At 35.6% G+C, this 19,186-nt stretch overlaps 1 protein-coding gene across 1 annotated transcript in view; it reads right to left on the bottom strand.

Moving 5' to 3' along the window:
* PDE3B (phosphodiesterase 3B) overlaps window positions 1-19,186 on the bottom strand; it is an 88,121-nt gene that overhangs the window by 14,074 nt on the left and 54,861 nt on the right. The window contains exons 2-5 of the mRNA XM_074842508.1: window positions 9,573-9,623; window positions 8,451-8,699; window positions 4,320-4,462; window positions 1,168-1,274 (exon numbers count right to left, since the gene is read on the bottom strand). Of these exons, the coding sequence (XP_074698609.1) occupies window positions 1,168-1,274; window positions 4,320-4,462; window positions 8,451-8,699; window positions 9,573-9,623 (550 nt within the window). The remainder of the gene's footprint in view (window positions 1-1,167; window positions 1,275-4,319; window positions 4,463-8,450; window positions 8,700-9,572; window positions 9,624-19,186) is intronic.

Here is a 19,186-nt window from a genome sequence, read left to right as displayed (position 1 = left end):
TAGATCAATTCAAAGTTTTGAGATCTACAACTATACAGCAGTCTAGGCTACACATGTGAATGGTCAAACTATGCAACTTGTTTGAAAGCCAGATGTTACAAGGTTTTGTTTTGGTTTTAGCTTTGGAAAAATTTAATCAGTAGATGAAACTTTCCATGTTCCTTTTTTGATTCAGGATTGCTCTTTTAGATTTTCCAGAAAAAAAAAATCATCAAAACCAATTCCATATTGATAATTGTAATTACATATTGGTTACTTAATTTCATCCTTTTTACATGTACACATTCAGCAGGTTTTAATCCATATCACTGCACTCTGTATTTTCCACAAGATTCAAAATAGAAAAGTGCAGAAGGCAGCCCACCTTTTTATGAAGTCAGAACCATTGAGAATGTGCAACAATGTGTTTACATGTGGATCTGGCCTGAGTTTGCATGTTTCTTGTTTAGAAGAGTGAACGGAAAACACCTGAACCATCAGTAAGTAATACAGAGAAAACTGGTGAGGTGTGGGTTTGTTTTAACAAAAAGGTGCATTCATCTCTCTCAATCCCACCTGCATATTATAAACCAAAATTATTAGACAGGTGGTGATTTTTAAATCATACTAAAATGGATAGGCAGAAATGTCAAAAGAACTAGTTTTCAAGTTCTCACTTAATATGGGCAAACAGACCAGTTATAATCTCTGAAACACTGATATACACATTATTTCAGCACTGCTGTTACAGTATCTACTAGCTTATTACACTGACAGCGTTAGAATAAAATCTACTCCAACTCCTTCCAAAATTTGTTTGAATATTCATCTCAGATGGCTATCAGGTATTTAGGAGTGTAAGTGACACTGTTCCACTACAAAATGCATAATTACTAAAAAAAAAGGTCCCTTATTAATGCATGTGAACATTGCAGTTTTCAACAGGTATCAATCATACTGAACATCGTAACATTTTGCAGCTACATAGCAATAGTTGAGATTTCTACTTAACTGTGATTTTGAGTATTCTTAGAAGCAGATTTAAAATAAAATATTTTTTAAATATGTGCAACATGCTGATGTTATTTTAGTACTGCATTTACATGAAAAAAAACCAACAATTGTAATACGTGATGTACTACTACCTTGACATCCTGCCACTAAGCTATAAAAATTGCACGATCTTACCTGCTCGCCTGGGACCTATATGATGAGTCAGTGTCATAGAAGATGATCTTTGTTTTGGTATTGTCAGCAGGTTTGCACCAAATGACCCATTTGAATGAGATCCTTGGCTGAAAACAAAACAATGAGAATTTTTTTACTTTCCTACCTTGTCTTTCATTTTTATTAAATAAAATGCTTATAAAATGGCCAGACTGCTCTGTTACAAGTCCACTACCATTCAAGAAAGAGAGAGTACTAGAAAGAAGAAGAATTCAAGATCAGCTAGACAATATATGTCAGTTATATGGAATAAAAACTGCTGGGTACTGGGTGAAAGCAACAGAAAACTTTATGCAGTCCTAAAATGACACAATAAGTATATTCAGACCACGTGCCATAGGTTTCAGTTTCTAACAAGGTATTTACTTTTCTTGAACATAGCAGGCTATTTTCTAACACATCCGAGAACATTTAAAAGATTGGTTACTTTGGAAATAACATGACAATCTCATGCAGTCACGGCTTTCTTTTCAAATCAGTTTTGCATGTTTAAACATTTTATTTATTATAATCTTAAAACTAAAGCTGGTTTTGACATAAAGTTATATTGTACTTCAGTAGCCAAATCGTTAAACTGGCTTGTTGAATTATGCCACCTGCTGCTGTAGGCATGAAATTGCACTCCAAAATTCCGATGTAAAACTATTTCATTTCAGTATGGGAGAAAGAGTATTTACCAAAACAGATTTAATCTTGTTTAATCAGATTTCAAACAAAAGTCAAATACAGAAGTAATACTTGATCTCCAATACTTTGTTTAAATATATAAACATAAAAAATGAGAAAGAATAAACAAGATTTATTCCTCCGCAGTCTGATGCTGACAGTCAATTTTAAAAAATGTTTGGGTTGACATCTGGTATAGACTGATTGAACTTTTCACTATTTGTACGCTGTTTAGCTATCCTAGATTACAGGTATGCTTTTGAAGCACATAAAAATGCTGCAACAGTATTTAGTGTAGGATGACTATATATTAAGCAGGGTCAGTTCATCTTGAACTAGTGTTTGAATGAAAAAACAAATCAAGAATTTGCACGTAAATAAAACAGCAGCTCTCAAGAGTTGCTTTTGAATACTGTCTGAATGGATAGGATAAAATTCTGGAACATTCAATCAAATTTTGTAGCTATATTAGTTTATTGTACCACTATGTAATATCATGTTTCTCAAGTCAGCTAGAATTCAGTTGAAAGCAGTCATTGTATGTAAAAAAACTTCCGATTTTTTTCTAAGTTTTCCTCCTAGAGAACAGCTTGCTGTTTCACTCTCCCTTTTTACTATCAGCCTGCTCCTCCTTGCTTTTCTTCTACCATTCATTGGGTCCTTCATTGGGCTGAATCAGCTTCCCAAGGCAGGAAAAAATGTCTCTTTATTGCTGTTATTTTTCTGCCAAATGAAGGGGCTGACTCAAGAGCCAGAGCCAATGGTACAAAGTGCTCTAGGAATGCGGGACTGTCTCTTTTGGCAGCAGGAACAGCTATGCCAGTTCAGCTATTTCATCTAACCTTATCTGTTAGGTAAGGACCCATGGGGGATTTTGAGATGATTATGTTAAAGGGAACCTGCTAAGAACAATCACTGGAAGATGCAAGGAGACAGGGTCAGTGCAAGTGTGGGCAAGAACTCAAAAACCCTGCAAGGGCAGGACACAAATCACAAAAAAGTGAACACATATTCTAGGGCTGTATGGGGACAGACAGGAGCAGGGCAGGGGAACATGACTAACTAGAAGGGCTAGTCATCAGGGTCAAGAGATAATTTAAAAGTGACAGAGAACGAGCGAGGGTGTTTTCTGTACTGTTGCTTTTAATTGGGTGAGTTTGAGTAGGTTCTTTGGTTGGTAGGAGCTGTAAGGAAACCCTCTGTAAATGCACACTACATCTGCACCAGAAGTGCTGCACTTCAGACTGAAGTCCCACGGCTTATAAGGTTAAAGTGAATTCTCTGGTCTCTGGTTATTTCCAGTGGATATAACTGGGGAGGTTCTTTCAAACACTGATAACCAAATCAGCATGAAAATACAATCTTTGAACTACCGCTGCTACTACTAGTCCCTTCAATTATATTTTATACTCCAACCACATCAATTTTACTATGTAAAAACTTGAAGAACATATTTTATTGAAGGGGAAGAAGGCACTGATGAGAGCCAAATTATTTAAATTGCTCACTTTAAAATTAAATATAATATTGATAAATAAATTCTTGGACATGTGTATATAAACTTTCAGCCACTACTAGTAATTATCAGTTATCAGCATAACTCATATTTTCTTTAAAAAAAAAAAATGCATCTATTATACTTTCCTTATGACCTGTGTAAAACCATTAAAGTCTTTCAAACAAAAAAGCAAAACCACACACACTTTTACAGATTTAAGATGCAACACAATTTCAAACATCTGTTGTACTTTTCTTAGAAGATATTGAGCAAAACCATACACATTTAAATAAAACTAAATGTGTGAAGTTTTATTCATTTACAACATTAAACAGAAAGAAAAAAATGACATTTACTTTAATCCTAAACCAAAGTGTAATCTTAATTCTGGAAATAAAAGCTTTATTTGTACCATATTGACTAACAAGTAGAGAAGAGATGACTCAATCTACCTTACTGCTTGCTTGATGACCATAGGAACAATTAATGTTGCAATACATACAACAGTGGCTACCAAATGCAAGAAAGTTATATCATCTTTTTAATTAGAAAACAAATTTTGGGGGGTGTGGAAGTTGGAAAGTGATACATATTTTAAGTAAAAAGGAGAAGGAGGAAGTTAGTAAAGGTTTAGAGGTTAAACTAGTTTGTTTTGCAATCATGTATGTTGGACTTTTTTTTGTTTCCTACTAAAACTGATATGCAGGCCTACTTATTATGACAGAGCATGCCATTCAACCTCAGAATGACCTGACTTCTACTTGAGATCAGAGTTACATAGTATATAATTAACTCGAAACATTTTCCAGTTTATGCTGGCAGAATTTGGAGATTTAATTCACAAGATTTTACATAAAATACTTCTGCTGCCAAGTTCCAATATTACAGACATGAACATTTTAGAAAGGCTACATTTGTTATTGCACTTAAAATATGGTGAAGTGTTTACCTTGATGTGTTATATTCCTGATGAGATCTCTTGCTGTTACTCCTTTCCCATCTAGAAGATGTTGGCTCTATAGGTGGAATTCCAGAAACTCCTGAAGTTCGTCTCAGCTGTGGTGTTGGCAGGCTATTTCTGCTATTTAATCCCTGTTGAGTAATTTAAACATGGTTAAAATCTATATAATTAAAAACAGACATTAAAATTTTATTTATTGTTTGTGAAGACTATTTATTGTTAATTTTTTATAGTGAAACAGTAAGTGTGGTATCTTACATTCACTCCTATTGCTCAAGAAAATAAAAAAGATGCAATCAAATTATTTTGCTTACTAGGAATAATTATTTTTCATCTCTCTTTTTTCTTTCCCCAAATTAAAATATGTAAAAATACTTGTACTCTGAAATCCATATGGCCCAACAAGTACTCTTCAGAGCTTTTAAAATTTGAGATCTTCTAGAGATAGTTGCTGCAGGATTACAGATTCTTTTTCCACACACCCCAATCATATGACTACATAGTCAGCTCTCCAGTTCTCAGGATAGCCTGAGATTTCGATAATTCAGATGCTAAATATTGACAGTGCAAGTACTGTGGAACTTGTGGAAAGGGTGATGCACAATGCACAGGGTCAGTCAAGGCTCCATCTCTGCATCCATACCAGCCCTACAGCACTCGGGGGGCTTCCCAGGCACCTCACCACTCCCAGCCTTGGAAGCTGTGTTAGTTTAGGCACACTTGCAGCCCAAACACTGGGAATCACCAGTGTACTTGAACACAAAGCCCTCTGCAAAGCAGGGCAACAGCACTCAAACAGTCCTGTATGGAAATAACTCAGGACTTACTAGCTCTGTCTGACTGAAATACCCCCAGAAAAGTATATCCTTATTTAAATAGCAATGTGTAGAACCTAACTAATAGAAATTGCAAAGCCAGCTCTGGTGTATCCACACCCACTCCACAGACAACCTATACATTGTATTTTAAACAAATTCAAAAAAAACATTATCTCTCTCTGACTGTATTCAGTCCACAATCCACTTCTTAACTTATCCCTAGATCTGTCCATTCAACAGAGGGAGGGTGGGTGAGTAAGTTTCTTCTGTGTAATACAGATGTGTGTAATCAGACCTTGCAAAGTAAAAAGGATGCCAGGAAAAAAAAAAATGTTTAAAACGAAAAATCCAAAGCAATATTTGCAGTATTGAGTAAGGTCTGCAGGGTCATGTGTGAGGACAGGTGACCCCTGAATACTACCACTTCAGAAGTCTGGCAGAAATAATTTTAAGCTTCATCAGGTGGTCAAAGATCACACTTAACTCACAAAGTTATTACATATTTCAAAAAAAGGAAACAGTGTTGACACAAAAGAGCACAGTCTCTTACCCTGAAAAATCAAGACTGCTTTGAGTCTTTGATATGGGATGTACGTTGACTCTGTTTGCTTTGCTGCAAAGCTGTAGTCACAGCCAGAAACATGGAACTGGACAGGCAGAATCAGACCTGTCCGTATCACCCACAGAAACATGCAGCAGTCCTTGACCAGGCCCACCAGAAAGAGACTGGAGGCGCATTTTTGGTGCGGTACCATACAGTGGTAGTGCTCTCAGGCTAGAACAGACTTGTCTGTCAGCAGACCACATCAAACCAACCTGCATGCTCTCTACAACATGGAGAGCACAGCTGAAAATCCCCAACACCAGAGGAGAAAGGTCCACTCCCCAAAACAAGTGCACATGTTAGCATGATATGGAAAGAAGGCCCCAGCACCTGCACTTACCTTTTCTTCTTCCTGGCTACTCTAAAGAATGAGGGAACACTGGGGATATGACAAATCTCCATAACTTCCCCTTACTAGGTAAAGAAGCAGAGAATAAACAAAACATGGGCAGCAAAGGACTAAGGAACTCCAGATTACTCTATGCTAGCAAAGTCACTGGTAATCACTATACAAAGGGGAAAAGCTGTTCTGGAAACAAAGTTTAGACCATGCCAGAAAGTTATTATGCAAAGACTTTCTGTTACGAGTAATAACAAGGCCAGCAGACAAAGGATGTGGATACTCAAGTATCCTAGACCACTTTTACTTGCCTGAAGTGTGAGAATTGTGAAAGTCATGACTGTTGGTAACGCTAGAAATCCACCAATCTAACAAGCAGTCTACTGTCATACGCTAGGAAATCTGGGGACAGTTCTGTCATGATGGATGTGAAAAGTCTTTCTATTGCAGAGCAGCCTTGAGAATTTTGTCTAAGATTTCCTTTTCCTTTTTTAGGAAAAAGGAAAGGAGACTGATCAGTGAATAGCACCAGTTGGGCAGTTTAGGCTTTTCAAGTTGTTGACTACAAAGAAACTCTTCACTCTGAGTGAAGAGTTAGTATTAGATAGCCAGTTATTGCTAGCTCAAGGTCTGAAGCCCAGTTTCAGTTTCTTCCTTTACCTTGTTTTTTCTTTTTTTTTTTTTTTCCCCTAGCAAAGAGAACAGGTAGTTCCCCATCAGAAGTAGAAAAAAACCCTATTAACTGAATGCACTTTGGCAGCCAGTCACGGAAGACAAATAAAGATGTACATAATCCACAGCAAAGAAAAAACTTGTTTGAAATATGGAGGATTCCTTTCAGATTTCAAGTCAGGGAAAGAGAGAATGGTAACATTTCAGTATAGTCTGAAAGGTCCCATTTTGAAGAAATACTTTCTTATGATTCTCTTTGGTGTGTCATAATTTGGAGTTTGTGCTGACTTATCTGGTTTTTGAAAGAAAGAGAAATCTTTTTCTTTCTTACAGTAACATACATAGGGGTAGATCTTTTGGCTGACCCCTAAACTTATACCAAATCAAACATTCATTGAGTGATAGTGACAAGCACTATTTTAACCACCAGGTAAATTAATATAGAGAAAAAAACATGAACTTAAAAAGGAAGAGTTACTTTTAGGAAGGAGGAAAAGAGAATAGCTGTGAAAAAAATATAATCTTTCAGTCTCACATAATCTTTACAACCAGTCTTCAGCAATGAATATTTTTCATTTCAGACAATTCTGACTAGCTATATAGAAAATTAAAATATCCTAAGTTACATTTTCACATTCACATAAATTATATTTTTCACATTGGTATACCAATCCTTAGCATTTTTCAAGAAGATCCATAAAGAAAAACATATGCTGAATGATTATGATCCCTACCCAACTGATTTCTGCAGATATCCATGTGACATTCCAAGGAATTTCATACTGCAATGATTGTGCAGGATCTTCCACAGAGTAATCTGTAGACACTGAGCTTTTCCTAAAAAGCATTTGTTGTGACAATGGTTCCCAACAAACAGGCTGAATCTGGCTTGAGGCAGTTTATCTGGCTCCAAAATACTAAGCCAACAAGTTGACCAATTCAGGCCAAACTGCCCACTGCCTGGAGATGGAAGCAACTACAGGGCCAGGACATCCCAGACCAGCCTCCAGAATAAGCAGCCGCAAGCTGTCAATACCAGGCTACCCCAGAATTATTAGCTCTGGTGCACTGTAGCTTGTTCCTTAATGTGTCATATAATAACTACATTCTTACTTTCACTTATTTACCCTATATAATGGAGAAGTGACAGTAGATTTACACAGTAGTCCCATAACATGATGTGCTACATAGAAAGAGGAGATATTTTTCCTTTTATATAGCTGATTTGCTTCGGTCTGATGGATAGTTTGATGTTCACAAGACTAAATTTCTTTGGAAAAAAAGGTCAATGAAAAAGTCACACTGACAGTAATTGTTAGATCAAGAATTGGGAGAATCAAGAACAGCCCTGTTTGTGCCATAACATGAGAATATAACATCTTAATTTTTATATTTGTTTTGAGGTTTTTTTAATCCTGTGTTTATTTCAAGCAATCATATGTTCAGAGTGCAGACCAGTGCTTTTACCTGCCTAACCACCAACCACTTGAATTTGCATTTTGGTACTTATCTACATTTCATTCAATGTGTTTTCACAGCTGCTCTCTTTTTACCTTAAATGTAGTTCATAAGTACTCTGTAAAGAAGCTACTACCCATACAGAAGCATTGTTTCCAGTTGAATTTTCCTCGATAATTTTTTTTTTAAATGGCAACACACTTGAACAAAAACAGAAGTCATTTGACCTTGAGCAGCTTTCGGTCTCCTTTTTCAGCAGGATCCTCTACTTCAGGACAGGGGAAGAAACCAGGAAATGGTGTGAATGGACTAGCCTTTGGCCTGCATGTGCCTGAGAAAGCACCAATCAAACTATTAATGCTTCGAAGGGAAGAAATCACTTGTGGTGGGAGGGATGGGTCAGTCAGGAGGTCTGTTAGCACGCTCCGAGCCTCATTTAGTACTGAGAGATCAACTCCATTTCCACTGCCAGCATTCTAGAATAGATGGAAATGTTGCAAACTATTAACATGGCAAAACATTTCACAGTATTCTAAGTTTTAAATAAGCATCTTATCCATTGTAAATTTAAAAAATAAACTAAAAAAATCAAAGCAATATATTTTTCTGTCAAAGAAAATATGTACATATAGACATTCACACACCAATTTTTGCTGGTTTTTTTTCACACAATAAAAAATATTTCAGAATTCAACATTACATTTCAGTTTCTTTTTCTCTATTTAAAATAAAGACCTGGTGCCAATTTTTTTAATCTCAATTTTTTCATTACTTTGTCTCAGAATTAAATTTGGTATTCTCTCTCTTCCAATAATATCAACAGAAATTTTGTTGGCCAAACTGTTATAAGCCCCTTGTAGAGGTGCAATTTCCACAGCTTGATTACTTTTATTAACCCTGATTCTACTGAAACAAATCCTAACAATTCTGACAAAAGGGTGATTAGTTTTCATTTAGCGTAATTCTCTGAAAAGAGATGCCACTGCTGATACAAGAGAGAGGGGGTGAAACAACTAATCAAGAAAAAAGGTGAGAACCTGGTAGACCTGAGTTTGGTGACACTGCTGGGGAATCACTCCCTAACCTTATGCTAATGGATATTTCATAAAAAACCCCACTCCCATCTTAGTTAGGTTTGAGACTGTTCTTATATACACCACAGAAAGCAGATCCCTGTGAACTTGGTCAGAACTGCTAAATATCAAGCCTCTGCTACATGGAGCTACAGTGTACTAGGACAACTTATGTAAATAAAACATCAACAGAAAAATTTAAATCTGACAGTTTACAGTGAACTCTGTACTCAATCACATTGCACAAAAGAATAATTAGATTCATAATATACTGACCTGGTAATAGGGCTTGTACCATTGCTTCAAATCCCAATCCCAAAGTATCATCTGTGAAGAAAAAAAAAAAAAAAAAAGTAATAGGTGATATGCTAATGCTGAAAAACATAAATGGCATAAATCTTGATTATGTGATGTAATATAAAATGCTTCTCCCTTCATGTTTTTATACGTAATTTAGGCCGTTTTCCCAGTTAATGCTACCCCTGTAAAAGTCCTAAAAAGGACTATGAAGAAACTGCATGCGACAGAGATATCTTGATGACAGAATAATTATATGGCCTTATTTTAATATTTCTGGGTTGTTTATAAATCATTTAACAGGCACAGTAAATTAGGTGGTGACAGTGGTTTCCTGCTTCTATTCACCTCAACTTACAAAAGCAAACCTATTCTAAAACCTCCAATATATTTTATAATTTTTTTCTTTCCAGAACCGTTCAAACAGTAGTAATTTTGTAAATACAGTGCAGAAAGCACTACATTAATATAATTTATCTTTAAAAAAGGCAAAAAGCTCCCCAATACCTCAGGTTAAAAATTGGTAATTTTAAAAGCATTTTCTTGCAGGAGGTTTTGTTAGGTTTTGCTTGAATATGGTTACAAATCTACATGTTCTGAATAACTTCACAAAACCCACCAAACCCACAAAAGAACGTCAGCAACACAATCTGAAGATACTATCAGCTTCAAGTACGTCAACAGCACTCACTTAATTTTTCTTCTATACTGACAAAAAATAAAAACAACATACAAGAAATGAAATCCAGATGTCTGTTTTGTTTCAAAAGTGATCAGTCTTGGTGACTTCTTGACAGGTTCTAATTATTCTCTGATAAATGAATTCATTTGCACAACATGCATTCACAAATTAAACAAATGTAAAGATAATCCTTTTCTTCTTTTTTTCCATAGCTACAGAGTACAAAGTGTCAATACCCCACTTGGTAGTTTATATTATGCAGTTCTGTAAGTTCTTCTGCTTATTTTTATAGGTGAGAACTATGTTTGGTTTTGTTCCTCTAAGACTAACAGCTCTTTCATGGAGAAAACACAATGTTCCAGGCTGGCACTTGTCCAGCAGAAAGTGTCAATAAAGAAACACAGGCTGACATGTCAGCAGTACCCAGGCAAGGGCAACACTTGAAGGTTCTTTTTCTCTTCTGTTATATTCATAGAGATACCATTAAACAATGTTTAAAGTTAATAGTTATGACATCCTCTTGCTATGAAAAGTGAAGAGATCTATCATTAACCATGCTTAAAATGGGAGCAAGTTATGCTACAGCAGAAAGTCACACTGTGTAAAGAAAGCAGATCTAAATCAAGAATTAAGAATTTAAGAGGTTTTGGTTTTTTTAAGTGATTAATCTAGCTACCATAGCCCTGCTCTTTTTTTTTTTTTTTTTTTTTTTAATAAGCATATGAGATGACTGCTAGCCCATCAGTGACAAGCATTGAGATAACGATCACATTATCTGGCCATACCCATTTTGGTTTTAGCATGATCACTGTAAAGATGAAGGGGTTTTTTTTCCTTAACAAACTAGAATGAGTTGTCCATCTCAGCAGGTTGGGTTTTTTTAATTATTTTTCTTCATTCTCAGGTTTTCTCTTTCCAGATTGACATTTATTTACTGTATCAAATGTAGGAAATATTTTGGTTTCATTCTGTGCTCCTAAACTCAGACACAGAGACTGCATTAACCTGCTTCATTGACTTTTGACTCAACCAGCAACAAAGATCAGATGTCCACATGATTTTTGTTAGTTGTATTAGCAACCTTTGATACTAATGGTCCACGAAGTTGCATCAGCTTGCTTGCAATCTTGCAACCTCCATTAGGGAATACAAAAGAGCTTTCCCTTCCCCCAGCCCTTCTAATATTTTATTTTTCTTTTAAATATGTGGTATGTTAGCTAATTTTGTTTGTTTGTTGTAAATGAGATCTTCGTAAAATACCTGTGCTCTTGTTAACTCCAGAACATTTCTGTACCAAACCTTCAACTGCAACTACTTTTATAGATGCAACCTCCTTTATTCATCCTGTAAGCCATTGGGAGCTTTTGTGTACATGTATGTACACACATGCGCACTCACATAGGCTGTACTGTTATAATTTTGGGAGTCAGTCTATACAACTAAAAAAGTTTACAACCTTCCTTTTGGCTTTAGCCCTGCTATAGTAAAGAAATAGGCTCAAAGTTGCAGAGACAGAAAGTATTCAATGTAAAGTGTTACTGCTATATCTTGTGTCCCATACTCACCCAGTATACACAAGGTAAAATAATCTGCACAGCTCATGCAAAATCTACTTCTAATGCAAATAATAGTTTGATATTTTAAATGGTGGGGCACCATTTTATACACAATTTTATTTAAAAGACAAATTTCCCAGCTTGGATTCATGATTGAATATTTTCTGTTGTCATTTAAACCAGAGGATTTAAGCTTCTCCACCGATACCAATTTTACAGCAAAGAAACTAAAACAGTACAGAATTTAAGTTTACCTGTATGTTGCCAACAGATTTTTTTTTAATTCACTATAAATCACCATTAATTAGAAGTTCTATCTTCTGGGAGAAGATACACTGACAGGTGTAGTATAGTAACACAGCTAGCAGGCTACCACAGTCTGTATTAGCTGTAAAATTTTCAGGGCTCATTCCACATGCCACATATTGAGTAAATAAAATGAACTGATGAAAATTTTAGGCACAAAGTAGAAATCTCTTCTACTAAGCACAATGGAAAAAATGCAGATCACTATACAATGAATATTTTTCCATGGTAAATACAACTTGGTACATGTCTATACTAATCAAATCCTTACAGGTTAATAATGAGAGGCTTGCTTACAAGGCACCACAAGATGGCACTCAAATCCAGAAAGCGTCCCCCACAAAAACAATTTCGAGAGAAAGGAACAGAAACCAGCAGCATATTCCTTTACAGACCTTCTGCAGAATTGAAATGGTTTGAGGGACAAAGGGGGTGACAGTTTTAAAGGTTAACAGCTTATAAATTCTGCTTCGTTACAAAAACTTCTCTGTTTAAAGAAGAATTTTCTCCTTTCCATTCTACTCAGAAACTAACTGTAAGGAAACTGTACTTTGTTTCTCACTACCTACCAGACTTGGTTTAATTAGCCTGACTCCATGCCTTGCAAGTTAAATCTGTAACACTACAAAATTGGCTTTTTTGGCATTATTTTTGTTGAGTTTGGCAAAGCTTTAATTATTTACTGTCGTTCATCAACAAAAGTTACAAAGTATTCCCAGAGTTGCATTAATCTTACAATAGTTTATTTTGACTTAATGCGAACAGACCAACAGACTTTAAAATAGGTCTTAGACAGAGCCTCAACAATTTTTGATTTTGCAACTATTAGACTTGTTGCAGAAAGATCTGTACTCTGTAATACTAAGATTTTGTAATCCATTGCACACAACATTCTTCCTCACCTCCTCCAACAAGAAACACCTGATCTAGGAGGGACTTGAGTAACAAAAGCTCCAAACTGCAACTTAAACCCCTGCTTAGCAACTCACACACTTTGGCTTTTGAGCATCCATTGTCAGTGCCAACACCACACCAATCAGACATCTGGGAGCTCCTCTGAAAACACAATTGCAGTGGGCTCTGATATTGCAGATGAACTTCTGAAAGGTGAGAAATGTATAGTCCTCCCCCCATAACCATGTACACCGAATTACCAGTGAGCTTGGAGGAGAAGTTCTCCTATGAGCTTGACTAACCCCAGAGTCTCCGAGTCCATCCAAACAGCAGTGATCACACTTTCCTGGTTTTATATAATTGCCTGTCAAGCTCACCAGGGTTGTGAAGGAGAGTTAATAAAAGACAAAACAAACCCCATGCATAACACAGTACTATGCCTTGTTCTTTGACAGTCAGGGGCTGTGTTATGTTTAACTATAATAATTGGATCTATTTAGCCTATGAAATAAATTTCATCACAGTTAAAAGAAGACAAGCCAGCTTACAAAAGCACTTTATGTACAAGTGACCTTTTCCAATTTGGCCACCATCAGCCAGTGATGGGTTTAGGTGAAGCTGAAAGATGTCACTCAAAGCAGGCTAAGAGTATCAACAGAAGGAATTTACATCACTGGAAATACATTTTTTTTAAAGGCTAAAAAAGTTGTTAAAGCTCAAGAAATTCTCCACAGAGTTGCTATTCTGAAGAATGAACACTATATTCAGTTCTATGGATGTTTAGTCAAATCTAAGGAGATTTTAAATATATATCACTTACTGGAAAGATGGAGGAAAATTGACAGTAGGCCTCAGATATTACCTTTTGTTTATATTTTATCAAATAATGAAAACAGTATTTCCACACACTCCAGACGAATTGCCATGCAATTTGAACACTAAAATTTTAGAACCAACTTATCTGACATTATTTGTAATCCATCTATTCACTGGAGGAAAAAAAAAAAAAAAAAGTGAAGGCCCTGATTGTTGAATATCAACCCAAGAGTTACCAAACCTTAAGGATGACACCTCTGCAAAGCACACACTGTTAGCAACATGAGAAACATTTGTTAAAAAAAAGTACACGAGGTAACAGTAATAAAGGCCTTCCCTAAAACAGCTTATAATTCAAACAGCAACAAGCAATCTTAATTTTTACAAAGAAAAAGGAAAAAAAAGCCCCTCTGAGAAGCTTACAATCTAAATAAACTAAAAACAGATGAGAAACGGGAGAAGACAGTCAATGAAAACCGGCAGAGCTTAGGGGTTTTTTGTTTTGTTTTTAATGATTTTTCTATGTAAAAAGTTATCTTTCCTATCACGTGCAGCCAGTGTTTCCAGGGCCTGTAACAGATGTGTCTTTCAGAAGTGAGTTGATGCCATGGAGGGTGGAGTTCTTTTGGATCTTCTTTGCATTAATGCCACAGCTCCACTTGGCTAAAGTCATGTTTGAGGGATATTTTAAACTTCTAAAGGTTTAAGCACAATAAAGCCTATGGGTTTTACTTTTCTCAAGTTATAAACGACTAAGACTACTATTAAAGTACACTAAGCTTTTTTAAACAATTTTTTTTTAAAATTTTAATGCTCAGCTCAAACTATATTTGGCTAGATAACTGTGTAACAATATTTTCAGAATAATTTAACTTCCAATATACAAAATCATATCATCTTAGCTATTCAAGAATTACTTATGTTTGTGCAAAGTTATGCTAAGGACAATATTCATACTTACGCAGAGATTTAAAATATGGGGCTACAAAAAAAATGTTTCAGAGGTTAGAAATCTAAAAATTGATTTTAAAAGTAGAATATGACTAATACATATGCTCCATACCCTAAACTGAAATTTGCACACCATCTAAGGCCATACAATGTTAAGATTTGTAACACTGCTGTTTGATTGTCTAAATTAGCTAAGTGGGAAGTTTTCGGTTCAATGACGATACCATTCAGGAGATGCAGTGTGTGCTTTAATGCTTGTTAAGAAAAGAAAACTTGTCCTATTTGACACCACCCATTCACATTCCATGCTCCAAAATTTTAATGGAGAAAAAATTGAGTACAAAAATGAGTTTCTACCTCTGACCAAGTCTTCCATTGATCAAATATAAAAGATTCCTAGTTGCTAGTAGCATCTGTTTGACACCATTAGGCATTAGCTCCGTAAATAAGTATTTCCATAGCAACCAAGCATAGAAATAACTAAACAATGAAACCAACACCATAGCAACTTGATTCAGAAATCAACTCTGTAAGAAATCACCTCATTCAAAAGCAAAATTCTACAACCAGATGAAAAACTAATTTATTGTAAAATATGAAAAAGGTTACATGACATATCCATTTCTTTTAATGACTGCCTTTCAAACAAGACTGATGCTGGCTTCATCGCTTTTATTTCTAAATTAGTCTTTTGTAACAGCTTACAATCAATTAGCTTTTTAAACCCATGTAATTTAATGATAGAAAACCCAACACAGCAGTATATAATCTAAAAGTCTTGGTTTATTTATTTATTAGGATTTTTCCCTTCTCTGAGTAGAAAAGGTAGATTTTGAAAAATATTATGTTATTAAGTAGTTAAGTTGTATTCAGCATAAGACTAAAGGTGACGCAACCAAAGAATGACTCTGTCAAAGTAGAAGTAGCATGATTTAGATAACAAATACAATGTTCTGTTGTGAAATCTTGCAGGCCAAAACAACAGCCACTTCAGTAGATTATTGTAATCAAGACAAAATACAACACTTGGAAAAGCATTCAGTATGACCCTTAAGGCATTTAGAGTCATGATGGTATCTCTGCACCCACTAAACTTTCCCATGAATGTAAATGGGACAGGAAAAAACTATAATATTTTTAGATTCCTAATACTTATCTCCTCCTGACTCTATACAATTTATTTATCCAAGGCTGTAAAACGGCTAATAGGTTGTGAAGTCTGCAGATAGCCACAATCTTTGAACAGAAACTGAGTGTTCTTTCATGGTTCTGAGGTCTGGATACATGTACTGAAGGAAACTGTCATATCCCTTATCCCAGACTCCCATTGACCCTACCAAACTCTTTCATAAAAGGCATTATCTTCACTTTTTTAAGAATCCTAACATCTTCCTTCAATGGAAAGAGACTTGCTTCTACTTAATTGCTTTAGTAAATAACATTCTGTACATTAAATAGTACCTGCAACATATTTGGCTGGACACATAAGAACAACACTGGAACATACAGGTGTCTAGCCACCATAATGTTTTCACCAGACTCCACAGTATTCTTTCCTGCAAATGCAGATCTTCAACAAGAGCTGCACACAAATAAACTTTAACGAGTCACTTTAGAGTCTTCACGTGTTTAGTTACTGTTTTCAGTAACTTTGTCCTCAAAGATACAAAAACAGAGCAAAAATGCTCCACTTCAGCAGGCTTATTCTGAAAGTTAGTATTACTCCCTGCAAGCAGAAAAATATTTTTCTGTTTGGTTGGGGTTTTGTTTCTTTTTTATGTGTTTGTTTCATTTGCTTTTAAAAAGACATGCTACTTCTGCTTTTGTAACCAGGAGTATCAGCAGGTCAGCTTCTACTTTGTCTGCTGTAGAAAGTCTTCAGCTTTCTTACTGCTGGTTATGTTTGCTCAGATCTTCTTTTTAATATTTTTTTCAGATCTTCAAATGTTTCAAAAAGGTTCTAAAAGGTGTTTTGTCTATCAAGGGAAAGTAGGGGGTTTTTTCTTCTTATGTAGGTAATGAAAAAAACTGGCTAAAACCACACTTAGGTCATTTCCTGTTCCTTCTAGGTTTTGTCAGACTTGCACGTCAGAGTAAAGGCCAACCAGTAATTTATGGCAACTGGGGGAGGGAAGGCAGAGGAAAAAAGCCTGCTATGTGCAGATCCTTTAATTGCCCATTATAAGCATTTTCCTTTAGAGCATGTGGTTCTAATCACCATCAAAGAAAAGAAATAGTGCTAGGTGGATTACTGCTCTGATCCCATACAGTTGCTTCGGTGTTGTGGCATTCTGTACTACTTTTACTGTCATCCAAAACCTAAAACCATTTTTTAGAGTTGTGTTTACTTTACAAAAAGCAAAATCTCGAAATTGCTCCCAAAGAATCCTTCTCACCTTTACCTACTGGCATTGTTTTACAATTATACATAGTAAAAGCCTTTACTGCTGTGTCAACACACTGTTGATGTATGGTGTTGGAACGGACTGGGAGAGCAACCTTACATTTCATCTTTCTGCAATAAAAGGATGTCTACAAATCTTATGCTGAAGCATTTTACCGTATGCTGATATATTCTTAATGCAGTAACTAAAAACAGTTACTAAAGATGAACTGATTTACCCTCTATTAACTTAAATTTTTTAATCAAGTCTTTTTTTTCCACCTATTACACTAGAGACATAGGAATGAATCTCACATTTTTTTCTTTTCAGTAAACAAAGAAAAACTATTTCATATGACCACAAGTTTTTTTTCAGCACTGAGCTGAAGAAAAGGGATACACCAAATTTTTCAAAGATTTTTATCACAACTTTCTCTTTAAAATCTCATAAAAATATTTACATTTCTCCTCTCCCCCCAAGTCCCCTTCTAAAACATGGCAGCATAAAATTAAGCTGTACAACTCTCTCAGCCAAAAATTAACATGATTGTGAGAATGGTTCACATCAAATGAATTAGGCCAAATGATCATACAGTCCAGGATCTTGCCACTGACAACTGCAGCCACCTCAAGATAAGAATATTCTTAAGTAAGCAGTGCTAATTGTCAGAATATTCTTTCACCCTCAGCAACACAACTCAGGGAGCTGGATGTGTATGCCTTCGTATATTACAAAGGTCAATAGATTTTTCACCTTTGCATCTCTCTAATCATCTTTTCAGAATCCATGTAAACTTCTGACATCTGATATCATACACAAAGGCATTTCACAAGGTAAATACAGATTATGCAAAGTTCCCTTTCATTCAGAATCTGTCAACACTGAATTCGCACAGTGAGGAAGCAAACAACCAGCCACACTTTCATGGAGTCTACCCACTGAACGATTTGTTTTTGCAAAAGCTTACAGTTGTTCTCCAGCTCACTTCAGGCACAAACCAAAATTTTTTTCAGACTATGAGACTGTATTTTCAGAACCCTCAGGCTAGTTCATTCAAAGACACAGCACCTTCGGAGCAACAAAACCCCTAATTCACTAAACACCACTACTTTTTTATTTGATTGCATTAATTGTTGTCTTAAGGATTTTTATTTACAAAATTGCCACAAGGTGCAAGCTTTACACAAATCAGTGTTGTTTTCTTTCAATAACTTGATGATGACCCAAAAAGAAACACTACAGGGACTGAAGTTAGGGAAGTAAGCTGAAAGAAAATGGTCAAGAAGCCAAAGAAGATATTATGTCATAGAGGAAAGCAAACACTGCTGCAGTGCTGTGGCTGGAAGTTATACATGGGGATTGAACTAACTAAATTCTCAGTTGCTCAAGCTAAAGAATTAAAAGCAGTAATTTAAAAACAGATGAAAGTATAATTATGAGTCTGATTACAAGAGCAATTGTGTTAGCAGAAGTTAAATCAGTATTAAAAAAAAAAATTTAATGGACAATTTTCTGGTTGAAGTGGCAGGAAATACAAGATGAGATCTCTTGGGGGAAAAAATATTGAAACTCTGAAGAATGTAATACAGATTGCTGTCAGAAACAGAGAAGAACAAGGGAATGCAAATTGCTGTATTCTATAGAAAGTGCCAATTTATTTTTCTCTAATGTATTCATGTTAAGTAGTACTTTAGTTAGCAGTTTTGTAAGCAGCTGAGAAAAAACTCAAACGGCAGCAGATCTGAAAGAATGTAGAAAAATCTTTTTCTGTGTAATAATGTTGTGATGCTGTTCTAAATGAAAAAGAAAGAACAATTATGCCTTCCCACTTGTGACATTAGATGATGACAAGATTTAATAAAACTATGTGGGGAGATCCACTTTGTCCCCCAAACGGCAAACTTGCATAGATAGCTGTTTATGTCATGCTTATCTTGCATGTGGAAAGTGAACAAAGGAATCACCACTGGCAGTACGGGGAGGGCCTCATACACCGTTCCACCT

Source organism: Strix aluco, chromosome 16 (genome assembly GCF_031877795.1).
Source record: "Strix aluco isolate bStrAlu1 chromosome 16, bStrAlu1.hap1, whole genome shotgun sequence".
NCBI classification, from domain to species: Eukaryota; Metazoa; Chordata; class Aves; order Strigiformes; family Strigidae; genus Strix; species Strix aluco.
This window is presented reverse-complemented; position numbering and strand designations above follow the sequence as displayed.